This window comes from Salvelinus alpinus, chromosome 17 (genome assembly GCF_045679555.1).
Source record: "Salvelinus alpinus chromosome 17, SLU_Salpinus.1, whole genome shotgun sequence".
Classification (NCBI taxonomy): Eukaryota; Metazoa; Chordata; class Actinopteri; order Salmoniformes; family Salmonidae; genus Salvelinus; species Salvelinus alpinus.
In genome coordinates, this window is record NC_092102.1 from 10,490,606 (window position 1) to 10,508,026 (window position 17,421).

The 17,421-nt window shown below is 46.1% G+C and overlaps 1 protein-coding gene across 4 annotated transcripts in view; it reads right to left on the reverse strand.

The window, feature by feature from the left end:
- LOC139542101 (sterile alpha motif domain-containing protein 11-like) overlaps window positions 1-17,421 on the reverse strand; it is a 100,612-nt gene that overhangs the window by 17,619 nt on the left and 65,572 nt on the right. For all 4 annotated transcript variants that reach the window (XM_071347136.1, XM_071347135.1, XM_071347134.1 and 1 more), the window contains exon 7: window positions 4,220-4,364. In XM_071347136.1, coding sequence (XP_071203237.1) covers window positions 4,220-4,364 — 145 coding nt within the window. The remainder of the gene's footprint in view (window positions 1-4,219; window positions 4,365-17,421) is intronic.

Sequence of the window (17,421 nt, forward strand, 5' to 3'; positions counted from 1 at the left end):
CTGTATCTCCATCTCTTTCCCTCTACCTTTCTGTATCTCCATCTCTTTCCCTCTACCTTTCTGTATCACCATCTCTCTCCCTCTACCTTTCTGTATCACCATCTCTCTCTCTTTCTGTATCACCATCTCTCTCTCTTTCTGTATCACCATCTCTCTCCCTCTACCTTTCTGTATCAACATCTCTCTCTCTTTCTGTATCACCATCTCTCTCTCTTTCTGTATCACCATCTATCTCTCTTTCTGTATCACCATCTCTCTCTCTTTCTGTATCACCATCTCTCTCTCTTTCTGTATCACCATCTCTCTCCCTCTACCTTTCTGTATCAACATCTCTCTCTCTTTCTGTATCACCATCTCTCTACCTTTCTGTATCACCATCTCTCTCTCTTTCTGTATCACCATCTCTCTCTCTTTCTGTATCACCATCTCTCTCTTTCTGTATCACCATCTCTCTCCCTCTACCTTTCTGTATCAACATCTCTCTCTCTTTCTGTATCACAATCTCTCTCTCTTTCTGTATCACCATCTCTCTCTCTTTCTGTATCACCATCTCTCTCTCTTTCTGTATCAACATCTCTCTCTCTTTCTGTATCACCATCTCTCTCTCTTTCTGTATCAACATCTCTCTCTCTTTCTGTATCACCATCTCTCTACCTTTCTGTATCACCATCTCTCTCTCTTTCTGTATCACCATCTCTCTCCCTCTACCTTTCTGTATCACCATCTCTCTCTCTTTCTGTATCTCCATCTCTTTCCCTCTACCTTTCTGTATCACCATCTCTTTCCCTCTACCTTTCTGTATCACCATCTCTTTCCCTCTACCTTTCTGTATCTCCATCTCCTTCCCTCTACCTTTCTGTATAACCATCTCTCTCTCTTTCTGTATCACCATCTCTCTCTCTTTCTGTATCACCATCTCTTTCCCTCTACCTTTCTGTATCACCATCTCTTTCCCTCTACCTTTCTGTATCACCATCTCTTTCCCTCTACCTTTCTGTATCTCCATCTCCTTCCCTCTACCTTTCTGTATAACCATCTCTCTCTCTCTCTCTCTCTCTCTCTCTCTCTCTCTCTCTCTCTCTCTCTCTCTCTCTCTCTCTCTCTCTCTCTCTCTCTCTCTCTCTCTCTCTCTCTCTGTATCACCATCGCTCTCTCTTTCTGTATCACCATCTCTCTCTTTCTGTATTACCATCTCTCTCTCTCTCTTTCTGTATTACCATCTCTCTCTCTCTCTTTCTGTATTACCATCTCTCTCTCTCTCTTTCTGTATCACCATCTCTCTCTCTGCTGTCCCTCTCCCTATGCAGACCCCTGTCTCTCCTGTTTCGGCTCCCATGCCAAACAGTGGGATTTGCCTTGCAGATAGCTAGTCCCAAATGGGACTTTTTTCCCTATATAGTGCATAGTGGGCCCTGGTCAAAGGTAGTTCACTATATAGGGAATAGGGTTCCGTTTGGGATGAAGCCCTAAAAGTGATCTGCCATTTAAGGCCAGACAAATGGAAAGCCAGGCTCTAGGTCTATCGACCCACCTAATGATTCATTTTAACAATAGGCCCTAATGGGCCTTAGATAATCAATGATGGGAGGTCGATGAAAAGGTGAGCTGCCTGGAGGGATGGCTTCCGTCTCACCCTCCTCTTCTCTCTCTCTCTCTCTCTCTCTCTCTCTCTCTCTCTCTCTCTCTCTCTCTCTCTCTCTCTCTCTCACCACTTCTATATTTTGCCCTCTCTCCACCTCTCCCCCTCCCTCTCCTCTCTCTCTCCAGCTCTCTTAGACCCTGGCGGGCAATGTTTTATGAGGGGCAAGGGCAGCCCACACATCTCCTGTCCTTTAACAATGTCAATGAGAAAATGTAACCTGGCCACCAACAGGACACACACACACACACACACACACACACACAGTGTGACCTCTGGGATCTGCCCAAGTGAGGGAAGGGCAGTCCAACACATTTTCGTCGTTAACCCTCATTTTCTTTACTCAAAATTCCTTTAGAATTTAGTAAGAGAGAAAGAGTTAAAGAGAAATGGCGGAGTAAGGAAGGCCGAGAGTACGAGAGCAGGAAGAAAGAGAGAGTAATGGATGGAGGAAGAGGGTTGAATGCATGGCGGGAGAGAAAGAGAGGGAGGGAGGAAGGAAGGAAGAGAGAAGGATTGATGGAGTGTTGGTGGGATGAGAGAGCTGAGGGTGAATGAATGAATGGATGGATGTATGGAGGGAGGTAGAACAGTGTGCACATGGCTAGTTAACATCCCCCGGTCCTGTGTGGCTAATTACTCTCTATGCAGGCGGAGAACTACCGCGGCTCACTGACCACAGCTACATGCACTGCTGGGCTTCACACACACACACACACACACACACACACACACACACACACACACACACACACACACACGCAAACGCAAACGCACACGCACATGCTTTGCGCCCACAAACACACAGGCATATGCACTCAACATACACACATATATGCACGCACACACACTATATACACAAATACAAACACACACGTAGGACGCCAGGCTTGGAAATAGAACATGTACAACCCCCACCTCCCACCTACGCACACACACACTCTCCCTGGGCCACTCCGCTTCCTGCTTAACTCCCCCCCACCCCCACCCTACCCCATTCAAACACACACACTTCCCCTCAGCCCGCCTGCTGCCGCCCCGCCGGCCCATTATCGATCGCCCGCTTCTCCCCGCGCCACATAAATAATCGACAAGCAATTACTTGCCCACTCCCACTGCCCTGGCTTTGTTTGGGAGGCACAGCGGCCAGCACCAGGAGGAGAGGAGGAAAGGAGACAGGAGAGGAGAGAGGGTAAGAGGGAGGGTAGACGGTTGCAGCAGGGAGATTTAGTGGGGCCCTAGTTCAGCCGTATTCACACAGACAAACGTACATGCAGACACACACACAAACACTGTATACTGTACGGCAAAATACTAACATCAGATCCAAGTGCAGGGGAAGGAGAGGAGGATGGAGGGAGAGGAGGATAGAGGGAGAGGAGGATGGAGGGAGAGGAGGATAGAGGGAGAGGAGGATGGAGGGAGAGGAGGATAGAGGGAGAGGAGGATAGAGGGAGAGGAGGATATAGGGAGAAGAGGATGGAGGGAGAGGAGGATGGAGGGAGAGGAGGATGGAGGGAGAGGAGGATAGAGGGAGAAGAGGATGGAGGGAGAGGAGGTTAGAGGGAGGGGGGATAGAGGGAGAGGAGGATAGAAGGAGAGGAGGATAGAGGGAGAGGAGGATAGAGGGAGAGGAGGATGGAGGGAGAGGAGGATAGAGGGAGAGGAGGATAGAGGGAGAAGAGGATGGAGGGAGAGGAGGATGGAGGGAGAGGAGGATAGAGGGAGAAGAGGATGGAGGGAGAGGAGGTTAGAGGGAGGGGGGATAGAGGGAGAGGAGGATAGAGGGAGAGGAGGATGGAGGGAGAGGAGGATGGAGGGAGAGGAGGTTAGAGGGAGGGGGGATAGAGGGAGAGGAGGATAGAAGGAGAGGAGGATAGAGGGAGAAGAGGATGGAGGGAGAGGAGGATGGAGGGAGAGGAGGATGGAGGGAGAGGAGGATAAAGGGAGAAGAGGATGGAGGGAGAGGAGGTTAGAGGGAGGGGGGATAGAGGGAGAGGAGGATAGAGGGAGAGGAGGATGGAGGGAGAGGAGGATGGAGGGAGAGGAGGATGGAGGGAGAGGAGGATAGAGGGAGAGGAGGATAGAGAGAGAAGAGGATAGAAGGAGAGGGGGATAGAAGGAGAGGGGGATGAAAAGAGAGGGATGCAGCTGTGGTAATGCAAACTACCTTTTGACTAAATGTTATTTTGTTCCTACTCCCTCTTTTCCCAATTTTCTTTATTTTATTATTCCCTCTCTTTGGTGCATAATTCAGCTTTTTTAGTTAAACACACACACACACACACACACACACACACACACACACACACACACACACACACACACACACACACACACACACACACACACACACACACACACACACACACACACACACACAGTTATTGTATAACAAGTGGGTGAAGAGGACGAAGGCTTTATGTGGTCCTGTGTGGCTCAGTTGGTTGCACATGGTGCTTGCCTGTGTTTGCAGAGCATTGGTGATGCTTCCAGGGAGACCATGAGGTTGGCTGGCAGTGTGTTTGTATCTATTTGCATCTGCTTGTCTGAATCCCTGTGTACGTTAGCCAGGCCTACCTCTCGGTGTAGTGGGCGTCTCGGTGCTGGGGCAGGCCCTGCTTGCGTCTCTGGCTTGACGAGCTGCCTGCTGAGGGGAGATGGGCCTCCATACCCCCCGTGTTCCTCACTGCTGCCAGGGCCTCCTGGCGCACCCGCAACAGATCTACAGAGGGGGAGAGTTTACAATTCATTAGTTCCACTGTGTGATCCTCTACATTACTTGTTCAACTCAAGGGAAATAGACAATCACACCAGCTATACGTTTCATTTCCTACAGCTTATATCTCATCCTAAAAGTGTATTTTTCCCATTTCAATCTAAATGCATGGAGAGTATTTCGGGTTTAACCTAAACGGGAGTGGAACAGTAGAATAGAAAAGTGCAAGCTTTTGTGATATAAGTAGAAGATATGTGCTTACCTATGCTGTTACCTCCTAAACACCCTGCTAAGTAGACTTCTCAGCGCTATTGGCGCTTCTCAACACTCATATGGCACCCTATTCCCTATTCCCTATGTGCTCTGGTCAAAAGTAGTGCCCGGGAATAGGGTGCCATTTGTGACCCAGACGTTCACTCCATATAACTGCAGGACATGATCGACACCTCCCGTTCATAATCCTGACACTCAGGAAACAAACGCACAGGTCTGCACATAAATAAGCATACACACACACACACAATGAAGAGACACACGGAATACCTAAATAGTGGCACACTATTTAGGAAACACTCTCAAAACAGAGACACACGCACGCACTAACGGTTAGAGAGAGAGCAACGGATATGGAGATTGGATAAGATGAGTAATAAAGAGAGTGCAAACATTGGAAAACCAAAACCTCAGGCAATGGGAAGTCTCTGCCTTTACTCCATAATAGGATAGAGGCACTTCCCACATGGCCAAGAGGATCTCTATTCTCATCTCTGTCTTCCATCCATCTGTACTCGCTCCATCTATTCTCTCTCTCCTCCTCGCTCTGCCCCCTTCCCCCCTCTCTCCCCGCTCTCTATCTCCCTCGTTGTCACCCTGTCCCCTTCTTTTCTACTCCCTTATTCTCTCTCTCTCTCTCTCTCTCTGTCCCTTATTCTCTCTCTCTCTCTCTCTCTCTCTCTCTCTCTCTCGCTCTCTCTCTCTCTCTCTCTCTGTCCCTTATTGTCTCTCTCTCTCTGTCCCTTATTCTCTCTCTCTCGCTCTCTCTCTGTCCCTTATTCTCTCTCTCTCGCTCTCTCTCTCTGCTTCTCTCCAGCATTATCAGCCAGGTCAGGCCAGGGCCTCCAATGAGAGGCTGTTAAACAGAAAATCCACCCTGCTCTCTCTCTCTCTCTCTCTCTCTCTCTCTCTCTCTCTCTCTCTCTCTCTCTCTCTCTCTCTCTCTCTCTCTCTCTCTCTCTCTCTCTCTCTCTCTCTCTCTCTCTCTCTCTCTCTCTCTCTCTCTCTCTCTCTCTCTCTCTCTCTCTCTCTCTCTCTCTCTCTCTCACTCTCTCTCTCTCCCATCTCTACCTCCTCAGCCCCCCGTTTTAAATTAGACAGATCCTGCGGGAGCCAGGGGCCATTTCCGCCACTGGTATGTGTAGAGTATCTACCTCTCTTAGTGTGTGAGGGTGTGTTTTTGTGTGTGTGTGTGTGCGCACGCGTGTGTATGTGTGTGTACTGGGTCGTTGAGCTGGTGCTGGGGTCGGGGGTGGAGCGACAGATATTAATGTGGCCCAGCTCTGGTGTATCGATCTGTTTGCTTCTGCAGGGCCGCTGGGGACTCAACTGGCGGCAGACAGGGTGTGTGTGTATGTGGGGGGGGGGGAGATAAGGGAGGGATCCTAGGAAACTGGAGCCCTGGAGCACACACACACACCCACACACAGACCAGCTGGCTGGTGTGTTTACGGACATATTCAATCTCTTCCTGTTCCAGTCTGCTGTCCCCACATGCTTCAAGAGGGCCACCATTGTTCCTGTATCCAAGAAAGCAAAGGTAACTGAACTAAATGACTATCGCCCCGTAGAACTCACTTCTGTCATCATGAAGTGCTTTGAGAGACTAGTCAAGGATCATATCACCTCCACCTTACCGGCCACGCTAGACCCACTTCAGTTTGCTTACCGCCCCAATAGGTCCACAGACGATGCAATCACCATCACACTGCACACTGCCCTATCCCATCTGGACAAGAGGAATACCTATGTAAGAATGCTGTTCATTGACTACAGCTCAGCATTCAACACCACAGTACCCTCCAAGCTCATCATTAAGCTGGAGGCCCTGGGTCTCAACCCCGCCCTGTGAAATTGGGTCCAGGACTTCCTGACGGGCCGCCCCCAGGTGGTGAAGGTAGGAAAAAACACCTCCGCTTTGCTGATACTCAACACTGTGGCCCCACAAGGATGCATGCTCAGCCCCCTCCTGTACTCCCTGTTCTCCCATGACTGCGTGGCCATGCACGCCTCCAACTCAATCATCAAGTTTGCAGACGACACAACAGTAGTGGGCTTGATCACCAACAACGACGAGACAGCCTACAGGGAGGAGGTGAGGGCTCTCAGAGTGTGGTGTCAGGAAAATAACCTCTCACTCAACGTCAACAAAACAAAGGAGATGATCGTGGTCTTCAGGAAACAGCAGAGGGAGCACCACCCACATCGACGGGACAGCAGGAGGCTGAAGAAATTTGGCTTGTCATCTAAAACACTCACAAACTTTTACAGATGCACAATTGAGAGCATCCTGTCGGGCTGTATCACCGCTTGGTACGGCAACAGCATCGCCCACAACCGAAGGGCTCTCCAGAGGGTGGTGCGGTCTGCACAAGGCATTACCAGGGCCAAAGTACCTGCCCTTCAGGACACCTACAGCACCCGGTGTCGCAGGAAGGCCAAAAAGATGATCAAGGACAACAACCACCCGAACAACACATATTCACCCCGCTACCATCCAGAAGGCGAGGTCAGTACAGGTGCATCAAACTGTTAAACAACCATCACTAGCACAGAGAGGCTGCTGCCTACATACAGACTTAAAACCATTGGCCACTTTAATAAATGGAACACCAGTCACTTTAATAATGCCACTTGAATAATGTTAACACATCTTGCATTACTCATCTTATATGTACAGTATATACTGTATTTTATACCATCTATTGCATCTTAGTCTATGCCACTCTGACATTGCTCATCCATATATTTATATGTATAAATTATTCCATTCCTTTACTTAGATTTGTGTGTATTAGGTCGTTGTTGTGGAATTGTTAGATAATGCTTGTTAGATATTGCTGCACTGTCGGAACTATAAGCACAAGCATTTTGCTACACTCGCAATAACATCTGCTAGCCACGTGTATGTGACCAATACAATTTGATTTGATTTGACTTCACCAAAGGTTGGGGGTTGAGAACAGAGACTTCACCTATATGAGTTCCTCAGGTTGACAATGGTCACCCAGTCCCTATCTACACTGCCTGGACTCTCACATAGAGACCTGGGATGGGATACAATTTGTGGAGCACTACCGCATATGCACCATTTTAAGGTAAGGTCATTTCTGATTGAGCCACCATCTGCAGTGCTTAAAGTGAATCCAATCTCTGTGAATGTGGGAACATTACCTTTAAAAGCCGCATTGTCAACAATGGGCAATGGGATTGAATCCTGGCCCTACACCAAATTCTACAATTCAGCTGTTCCTCAAACCCTTGATTATCTGAATAAGATGTGATTGTGTAGGGCTGGAGCAAAAGCCTGCAAACCCAGGAAACGTTGGTGAACATTAAATAGAATTTGCTCCTCTCTCTCTTTCTCTCTCTCTCTCTCACCCAATCCCACCCCTCTTTTTTTGTGGCAAAGGGTAGGTTTATAAAAGTGGGCAGAACCCCCCCCCCCCTTCTCCATCTCTCTCTCTCTCTTCCTCTATTCAATTCAATACATGTTTGATTGGCATGAATGGGTGGTTGCCACTGTTGCCAAAGCAATGTATATGATGTACTACATAAATGAACAATATGTTTGAGCAACAATAATAATGTGTATATCAACAAAAACAATTGTACATGAATAATAATACACAAAAAGACAACAAACATCAACAATTGAAAGGAGAACAAGGGCTCGTGTATGACATGGTGGGAAATATTGTCTCTCTTATATTATGACAGGCCAGGACATCATCCGCAGCAAGATCTACTGTCTACGTTTTATCCTATCAAAATGCAGATTTTATCCTCAACAGACAGATCAACAAATCCTGGAATTCTTTCTTTACATTTCAGGAAATAAATACCTCTGATTGAGTCATATTTTGAGCAGTGGAGTAGGAAGTGCTGCTCCCTCTGTACTTCACCCGACCCACAGTGCTTACATTGTCTTTCTTCTCTGTCCTTCCTTGTTTTTCTATGACGTCCTCTCTATTTCCAGACTATGGTCACTGAGCCTATACATTGTGATGTCTTCCTTTGTTTAAAATCTTTGATTTTGACACGCTTTTTGAAATCTCTATTTCGAATTTGGTAACGTTGAAGTTATGTGATTACATAGAATTTTGTTTGCCAATAATTAGTGTATGTAATAGATTTCTATTTGTTAGAATGTTGTTATTTGTGGGCGTACGGTTGAATTTAGCTGGTGCTTCTGGGCGAGTTGCTCTAAAGGGTCACTCTCCGGGTTGTGGTGTTTCCATAAAAAAAAGCCTTGTGATGATAACATTCTGTATCACAGTGTGTTAGGTGAGTCCATCATTTGGTGTCTCTTTTCTCAATTTGGAGTGCCAGGGGCAATGTCCCAAGTCCTGCCCTACACGCTAGGTTTGGGGCATTTCTGTGCACACTGAGAATATTTTGTACAAAATTCCAGGTATAAAATTGTGGCTTTTATCCCATGATGTACATGTTAAATTGTTAAGGGGGCCCCATATTTCACTGCCATGTAGAAGGATTGGAGTTATAACAAAGTCAAATAATATAAGCCACATTCTAATTGGTGGGTTAGAGTCTTTCTCTTTGTAAAATATGCTCCGCGTGCTTTATCTGTTAGAGACTTCATGGCCACGCCAAACCGCCCAGAATAACTTCTAGTCAGACCAAGGTAAGTATAGTTGGTGGTGTGTCTCTCTCACTCTCCATTATTCTCTTTCATGTAGGGTAAAGAAGGGTCATCTGGGGCTGTGGCCTCCAAGGGGGAAGCAGCCCACCACAACTCCACAATGGACGAGAGGGGAAGAGGGAGATGAGGGTACAGAAATGGAGAGCCAGACCAGACTCCCCCCCCACACACACACACACACACACACTAGAGCTGGATAATATGGACAAAAATCCATATTGAGATAAAATGCCTGAATTGATGCGATAACGATAAATAGAATGATATGTTTATAACAATATGCGGCAGTTTTTTTCAATTATCCTTTAAAATACTGTTACTAGTTTGCTGGTTGTTCCAATACCGATCACCCATATTAGCAAACTTATTTTATTTCAAACTTAAAATGTCTCTAGTATAGGGTACTTATTGTAATGAACGATATCAGCAAAATGCCTGCGATAAGTGATCGGTATGGTTGGTGTTGCTCATTTCTGTTTTTTTGTCCCAGCAGCTCTAACACACACACACACACACACACACACACACACACACACACACACACACACACACACACACACACACACACACACACACACACACACACACACACACACACACACACACACACAGTTATTTTGGGAGGTCCCACTCTGGACCCATCCTGCTAATCCCTCTTTTGTCCACCTTATCTCCTCGCATCTCTTCTCAGAATTATGCAGAAATCCCATCCGTTAAGCTGGGCTTTCCACCAAGGGAGAATGTTGAATTATTCCTGTTATTCCTGTGATATGGCCCAGCCAGGCTCATGATGGATTGGGGACTGGCAGGTATACTGAATCATAAGCATACCAAATGGCACCGTATGCCATACATAATTCTCCTTTTGAAAAGAAGTAACTAAGGAAGTGCACTACTTAGGGAATAGGGTTCCATTTTCGGATGCAAATCTATTTCCAAAGCCAATGGTATAAACAAGTAGATGTTATATGGAAAAACAAGAGCCGGATGAAGTATGTTCTCCCAGGCTTTTAACTATGGGCATTTCAAGATGTGTTCCTACCATGCCGATCGATCTTAATGACTAGATGGTAGACAGTGCAGCCACGCTAGGAGAGCAATGGACAGAAGTACAGGAGACAAAACAAAGCCCTCCTCGTCTTCCATGTTGACCTCCTCCAACCCCTTTTCCCTTTCTTTTCACTCCTTTCATCATAACAGAGAGAGAGAGAGAGAGAAAAGCGGAGGGGGAGCACCCTTGGCCCCCCTGTCAGGTCCAACAGGAGCCTCCCGAAACAACACCTGACACACACATTCTGCTACTTCGCGCCCCCTTCACACACCCACATTCTGCTACTTCTCGCCCCCTTCACACACACACTTTCATTTTTCGTACACTCCACTTCAAACACATGAAAGGATGCTCAGCAGGGACCAAGGCGAAATGGAGAGTCGGCGAGAGAAAAAACAAAAGGAGAGAGGAGAAAAAAAATAGAATATAAAAGCAACCCCTGTGCTTAGAGAGGGAGGTGTGTGAGAGAGGGGGAGGGGGAGAGAGGGAGGTGTGTGAGAGAGTGGGAGAGGAGGGTCACAAGGGCCCACCGGAGCTCAGGTCAATGTCAAGGGGGATTCAGATCAACCTCTCCAGGAACAAACAGGGCCATCCCTCTATCCCTCCCTCTGTCACACCTCCACTCCATCCCCTCAGAGGAGAGAGCGACAGACAGAAAGAGGACAGGAAGGGGGGTAGTTGAGAGGCGGTGCAGTTGGGATTTGGGATTCCCTGCGCGATGAAGTGAGAGAAAAAAGGTAGAACTCCAACCAATCTTCTGCGAAATAGAGAATTACAAACAGAGGAAAAGAGAAGAGGAAGGGTGGACTGATAGAGGTGCTGTAGAGTCAGAAACATGGCAACAGAAGCCTACTCAGAAAAATAATTAAACAATAGTAACATTTTCACTGAACAAAATACAAACGCAACATGTAAAGTGTTGGTCCCATGTTTCATGTGCTGAAATAAAAGATTCCAGAAATGTTCCATACCCACAAAAAGCTTATTTCTCTCAAATGTTGTGTACAAATGTGTTTACATCCCTGTTAGTGAGCATTTCTCCCTTGCCAAGATAATCCACCCATCTGAGAGGTGTGGCATATTAAGAAGCTGATTAAACAGCATGCTCATTACACAGGTGCACCTTGTGCTGAGGACAATAAAAGTCCACTCTAAAATGTGCATTTTTGTCACACAACACAATGCCACAGATGTCTCAAATTTTGAGGGAGCGTGCAATTGGCATGCTGACTGCAGGAATGTTCACCAGAGCTGTTGCCAGATCATTTTATGTTCATTTCTCTACCATAAGCCGCCTCCAACGTCGTTTTAGAGAATTTGGCAGTACTTTCAACCGGCCTCACAACAGCAGACCATGTGTAACCATGCCAGCCCAGGACCTCCACATCCGGGATGGTCTGAGACCAGTCACCCGGAAAGCTGATGAAACTGAGGAGTATTTCTGTCAGTAATAAAGCCCTTTTGTGGGGAAAAACTCATTCTGATTGGCTGGGCCTCGCTCCCAAGTGGGTGGGCCAATACCCTCCCAGGCCCACCCATTGCTGCACCCCTGGTCTAAATTAATTTATTTCAATTGACTGATTTCCTTATATGAACTGTAACTCAGTAAAACCCTTGAAAATTGTTGCATTTTGCGTTTATATTTTTGTTCAATATTTTTGTAAATTTTTTGTTCCAAAACACAATATATCACTTTTCAGAAACGTTGATAAATGAGCGTTTATTGTTTGAAGATATTATGAAAGAGATTGGTGTGTTATTTCACTATCTAATCATGACATGTATTTGTTTAAAATCTGTCACTTGATGGTTCATTTCAGAGAGACACATTTTGAGGGGGGGGGGGGGGGGATGCTATATATCTAACTCCCTCTCAAAGAAATATGTAGTACTGCTAGGTTTTACAGTCAAATGTAACAAATTACAAAAACTTTTTTTTGAAAGAACTGTACAAATGATACATTTGTGACATCAATATTTAATAACAAAACAAATGTGTCCAGTAATATGAGATCTGTATGTAAAACATTTACATCTCACATTTGAGTCATTTAGCAGATGCTTTTATCCAGAGCGACTTAAAACAAGTCCATTCATCTTAAGATAGCTATGTGAGACAACCACATATCACAGTCAAATATACAGGGTACGAATGTTCCATTCCAGCTAAACAATGGCTATACAGCATAAAATGTTTTCAGTGTTGAAACTGAAAGTTAAAGTTTCAAAGTATGTTTTTCCTGCCTAACTTGGGGGATTGTGGATTGATGAAGGCACCCACCAGGTGCAGCATCCAGGATGAATATCAGAAACACCAAAGACTTGGATGCTTGGATGGGTTGGCAATGCCTTGGCCGGTGATGTCTTATCATGTGCTTAGGGGTATCAGTACACACGATGAGTGTGTTCGCACATGCGTGCGTGTTTTAAATGGCACAAGTATGTGTTTATTATTTCCTGGATATTACTGCCAAAAGGCACACATATCATAAATGAATCATCAGCATGCATTCTGTTTTTTTTTTTAACTTGTCTTGCTCTAAAGAAAGGCAATTCTACCTCTTTCACTCATCTCTTCCCATTCTCTCCCTCCTTAAAATGTGCTCTCTCTCTCTCTCTCTCTCTCTCTCTCTCTCTCTCTCTCTCTCTCTCTCTCTCTCTCTCTCTCTCTCTCTCTCTCTCTCTCTCTCTCTCTCTCTCTCTCTGCATGCTGGGAGTGTTTGGTGCATGCTGGGAATTGAATGATTGATTGAGTGAGTGCGTGTGTTGTGTAGAGTAAGATATTCAGAACTTTCCTTCGGTTTTTTCTTTCTTGGTGGCATTCTTTGGTTTCTTCTGTGCATGATTAAGATTATTATATATTTTTTTTTTGTTGTGTGGTAGAATTAAGTATTTAGGTTTTTTCGTATCGAAATTACCTTGATTTTGGCGGGGATGGCTTCCAGAATTGGAATGCCGTCCCTGTCACTTCGGCACGGCTTTAGGTGTGTCACTGAAGCTACTGTCACGGTGGAGGAGTTTCTGGTCGCCGTAGGAGAGAAGGTAGGATACGATAATGTTGCGTATGCGTCACGGATGAATAAAGCGGTGGTGGTATTTCTTAAGGAAGAGCGCCTTGTTGATCGTATGGTTGAGCAGGGCGTACTTCTTAAGGGAATGTTTATTCAAGTTACCCCGCTTTTTTCTCCGTCAACAAGGGTAACGATTTCAAATGTACCACCGTTTATTCCAAATGAGCTATTGGAGCGCGAGTTATTGCGCTTTGGGAAGTTTGCAAGCTCAATTAAGGTTGTTCCGTTGGGTTGCAAACACCCGGCGTTGAAACAGGTTATGTCGTTTCGGCGACAGGTGTTTATGTTTTTGGACTCACCGGAGCAGACTTTAGAGATATCGTTTAAAGTCAAGTATGACAATAGAATGTATATGGCGTATGCTAGTACGGGTAGTCAACGGTGTTTTGAGTGTGGGGATGTTGGCCATAAGCGACATGCTTGCCCGAAAAGGGAGAAGGCAGAGGGAGGGGCGCAGGTGGTCATCGTAACGCCTGGGCCCACTGATGTAGGGAGAGGTGGGCTGACAGTGGTTGAGCAGCCACAAGCACCTGTTGCCGAGGAACAAGTTATCCGTGTTGAAGAGCCAGTTCCTCAGACTGGTGAGGAGGTGCCCAGTACGAGTACTGGGGCACAGGAGGGGGTTCATATGGAGTTAATCTCAAAGGTAGTGGAGGAGATGCCCACTACGAGTAATGGAGTACAGGAGGGGGTTCATGTGGAGCTAATCTCACAGGTAGTGGAGGAGATGCCCACTACGAGTAATGGAGTACAGGAGGGGGTTCATGTGGAGCTAGACTCCAAGGGAGTGGAGGAGATGCCCACTACGAGTAATGGAGTACAGGAGGGGTTTCATGTGGAGTTAGGCTCCCAGGTAGTAGAGGAAATGCCCACTACGAATAATGGGGTACAGGAGGGGGTTCATGTGGAGTTGGGCTCTCATGTAGTGGAGGAGATGCCCACCACGGGTAATGGGGTTCAGGTGGGGCTAGTCTCCCAGGTAGTGGAGGAGATGCCTGGTACGAGTGATGGGGTGCAAGTGGGGAGTGTTGAAAGGGATGTGGTAGAGGGGAGTCAGTGGTCTGTGGCCTCAGCTGAGGAGGAGAAGGATATGGATATCTCTTCTGATATGACAGCAGCTGGTGAGGACTCAATTTATGATCTAGAGGAGGTAAATGGGTTTCTGGATCAGACTTTTGGGAAATCTGTAAAATTGGCAGAATATTTTGATGTTGATAAGTTTGTGAGGTCAGCTGTGATGTTACAGAAGACGGTGGGGTTAGACCAGTTGAGTGAGAAGAAGCGGTTTCGCTTGAGGAAATTTGTTACTGCTGTTACAGCAGCAAAAGGTGGTGGGAAACGTGGTCAGGTTAATAAGAAAAGATTTAAATAATGATGATGATCATGCTTCATAGGGTGTCTTTTTTCTCTTTGGTTTCTCTGTGGTATCTTCTGCTTTTCCTTTCTCTTTTCTACATGGAGGTACTAAGGGTAGGCTCTCTCAATATTAATGGGGGAAGGGACAGGAATAAGAGGGCTTGGGTTTTAGAAGAAATAAAACAGAAAAGGCTTAATGTAGTTTTCCTACAGGAGACACATAGTGATGAGGATAATGAGGTTGACTGGGGAATGTGGTGGGAGGGGCAGCATATACTCAGTCATGGTACTAATTTCAGTGCTGGGGTGGCCATCTTGTTTTCCTCAGGTTTAGGGGTGACTGTGATATCTACAACAGAGATTGTCAAGGGTCGGGTTTTATTGGTCAAGGTGGATGTTATGGGGTTTTTGTTTGTTTTTTTGAATGTTTATGCTCCTAATGAGGGTACCGAGCGTCTTGTTGTGTTTGATAAAATAAAAGAAACCTTAAGACAGTGTGACCAAGAGGGGTGTATGGTTGTAGGGGGGGACTGGAACTGTACTGTGGATTTTACTGTTGATCGCAACGCTGAAGAACCTCACCTGCGGTCAGCCACTTTCCTGTCTGGCTTACTAACTGAGTTAGAGCTTTCTGATGTGTGGAGAGTAAGGAATGCAAAAGTTAGGCAATACACATGGTTGAAAGTGAATGAAGGTCGTGTCAGTGCAGCAAGGTTAGATAGGTTGTACGTATCTGATCAATACTGTAGTAGGGTTGGAAGGTGTGCCATTACTCCTGTGGGTTTCTCTGATCATCACATTATAACTGTTGATATTCACTTGTCCTGTCCACGAAGGTCATCACCTTACTGGTATTTTAATGTTAAATTGTTACATGATGTCAAGTTTTGTGAAAGGTTTTTGTTGTTTTGGGAAAAATGGAGGGTTACAAAAGGGAATTTTGAGTCCTTGAGACAATGGTGGGATGTTGGGAAGGCCCAAATACGAGTATTTTGTCAACAGTATACTGCTTTGTCTCAAATTGAAGTTAAAGAGACTATCAATGCCCTTGAACAGGACATCAAATCAATTGAATTGAAGCTGCTCACTCAGAATGACCCTGGACTAGTAATGAACTTACAGGACAAGAGACATGAACTGAGGTCGTTTCTGCATGAAAGAGTGAAAGGTGCCTTGATTAGGTCTCGTTTCGCTTCCCTCAAGGATATGGATGCTCCTAGTGCCTTTTTTTTTAACCTTGGACAGTCGACATTACAACGTAAACAGATGGTCTGCCTTCGTCTCCCTGATGGGAAGGTGACCACGGATGACAGTGAAATGCGTCAACATGCCGTGGATTTCTACTCTGCCCTCTATAAGGCGGAGGATTGTGACTCTCTGTGTACTGAACAGTTGTTACATGGTCTTCCTAAATTGGGACCTGAACAGAGAGTCGCATTGGACTCTGACATTACACTGCAAGAGCTGTCCACAGCAGTTATGCAGCTCTCAACAGGCCGAGCCCCTGGCATTGATGGTTTACCATCTGAGTTCTATAAGCACTTTTGGGGGTCTATTGGGGAGGATTTTTATGAAGTGGTGTGTGAATCTTTTCATGAGGGTTCTCTTCCTGTATCCTGTCAACGTGCGGTGCTTTCACTGTTGCCAAAAAAGGGGGATTTGGCTCTCATAAAAAATTGGAGACCTGTTGCTTTGCTGTGTGCAGAATATAAAATAGTTTCAAAATGTCTTTCAAACAGGTTGAAAGAGTATCTGGGATTGTTGGTCCACAAGGACCAGTCCTACTGTGTACCTGATCGCTCAATTGTTGACAACTTGTTTCTGATAAGAGATGTTCTAGACATTTGTAAACTGTCTGATGTAAATGTGGGTTTACTTTCTTTGGATCAGGAGAAGGCTTTTGACCGAGTGGACCACCAGTATTTGTTCAAAACGATGAAAGCCTTTGGGTTTGGGGATGTTTTTTTGTCTTGGATGAATTTACTGTATGCTGGGGCCTCGTGTATGGTGAAGGTGGGGGGTGGTTTGAGTTGCCCCATCCCTGTCCAAAGGGGTATCAGGCAGGGATGCCCAATTTCAGGGCAGTTATATAGTCTGGCGATTGAACCAATGCTTTGTTTTTTAAGAGCGAAGCTTACTGGTTTCTCTGTGCCAGGTGTAATGAAGGGTCCCACGATAGCACTGTCTGCGTATGCAGATGATGTGACAGTTTTTATTACAGGGGCTGAGGATGTTAAGGTTCTCTCAGACGCTTTAATGGTGTATGAGGGTGCCTCCTCAGCTAGAGTCAATTGGGGAAAGAGTGAAGCGCTGTGGGCAGGTCAGCTTCAGATAGGGTCCGCTCCACGGTTACCAGGGGGGCTTCAGTGGGGCAGAGATGGGATGAAGACATTGGGTGTTTTTCTAGGCTCTGATGTCTTTCAGAAAAAGAACTGGGAGGGTGTAGTGGAGAAAGTGTGTGCCAGACTGTCAAGATGGAAATGGGTGCTACCCCAGTTGTCTTATAGGGGAAGGGTACTGGTAATTAATAATCTTGCTGCCTCTACCCTGTGGCACAGACTAATGATTTTGCAGCCACCAAAGGGTCTGATACAAGAGCTTCAGAGGACCCTTGTCAATTTCTTCTGGTCTGGACAACACTGGATCAAA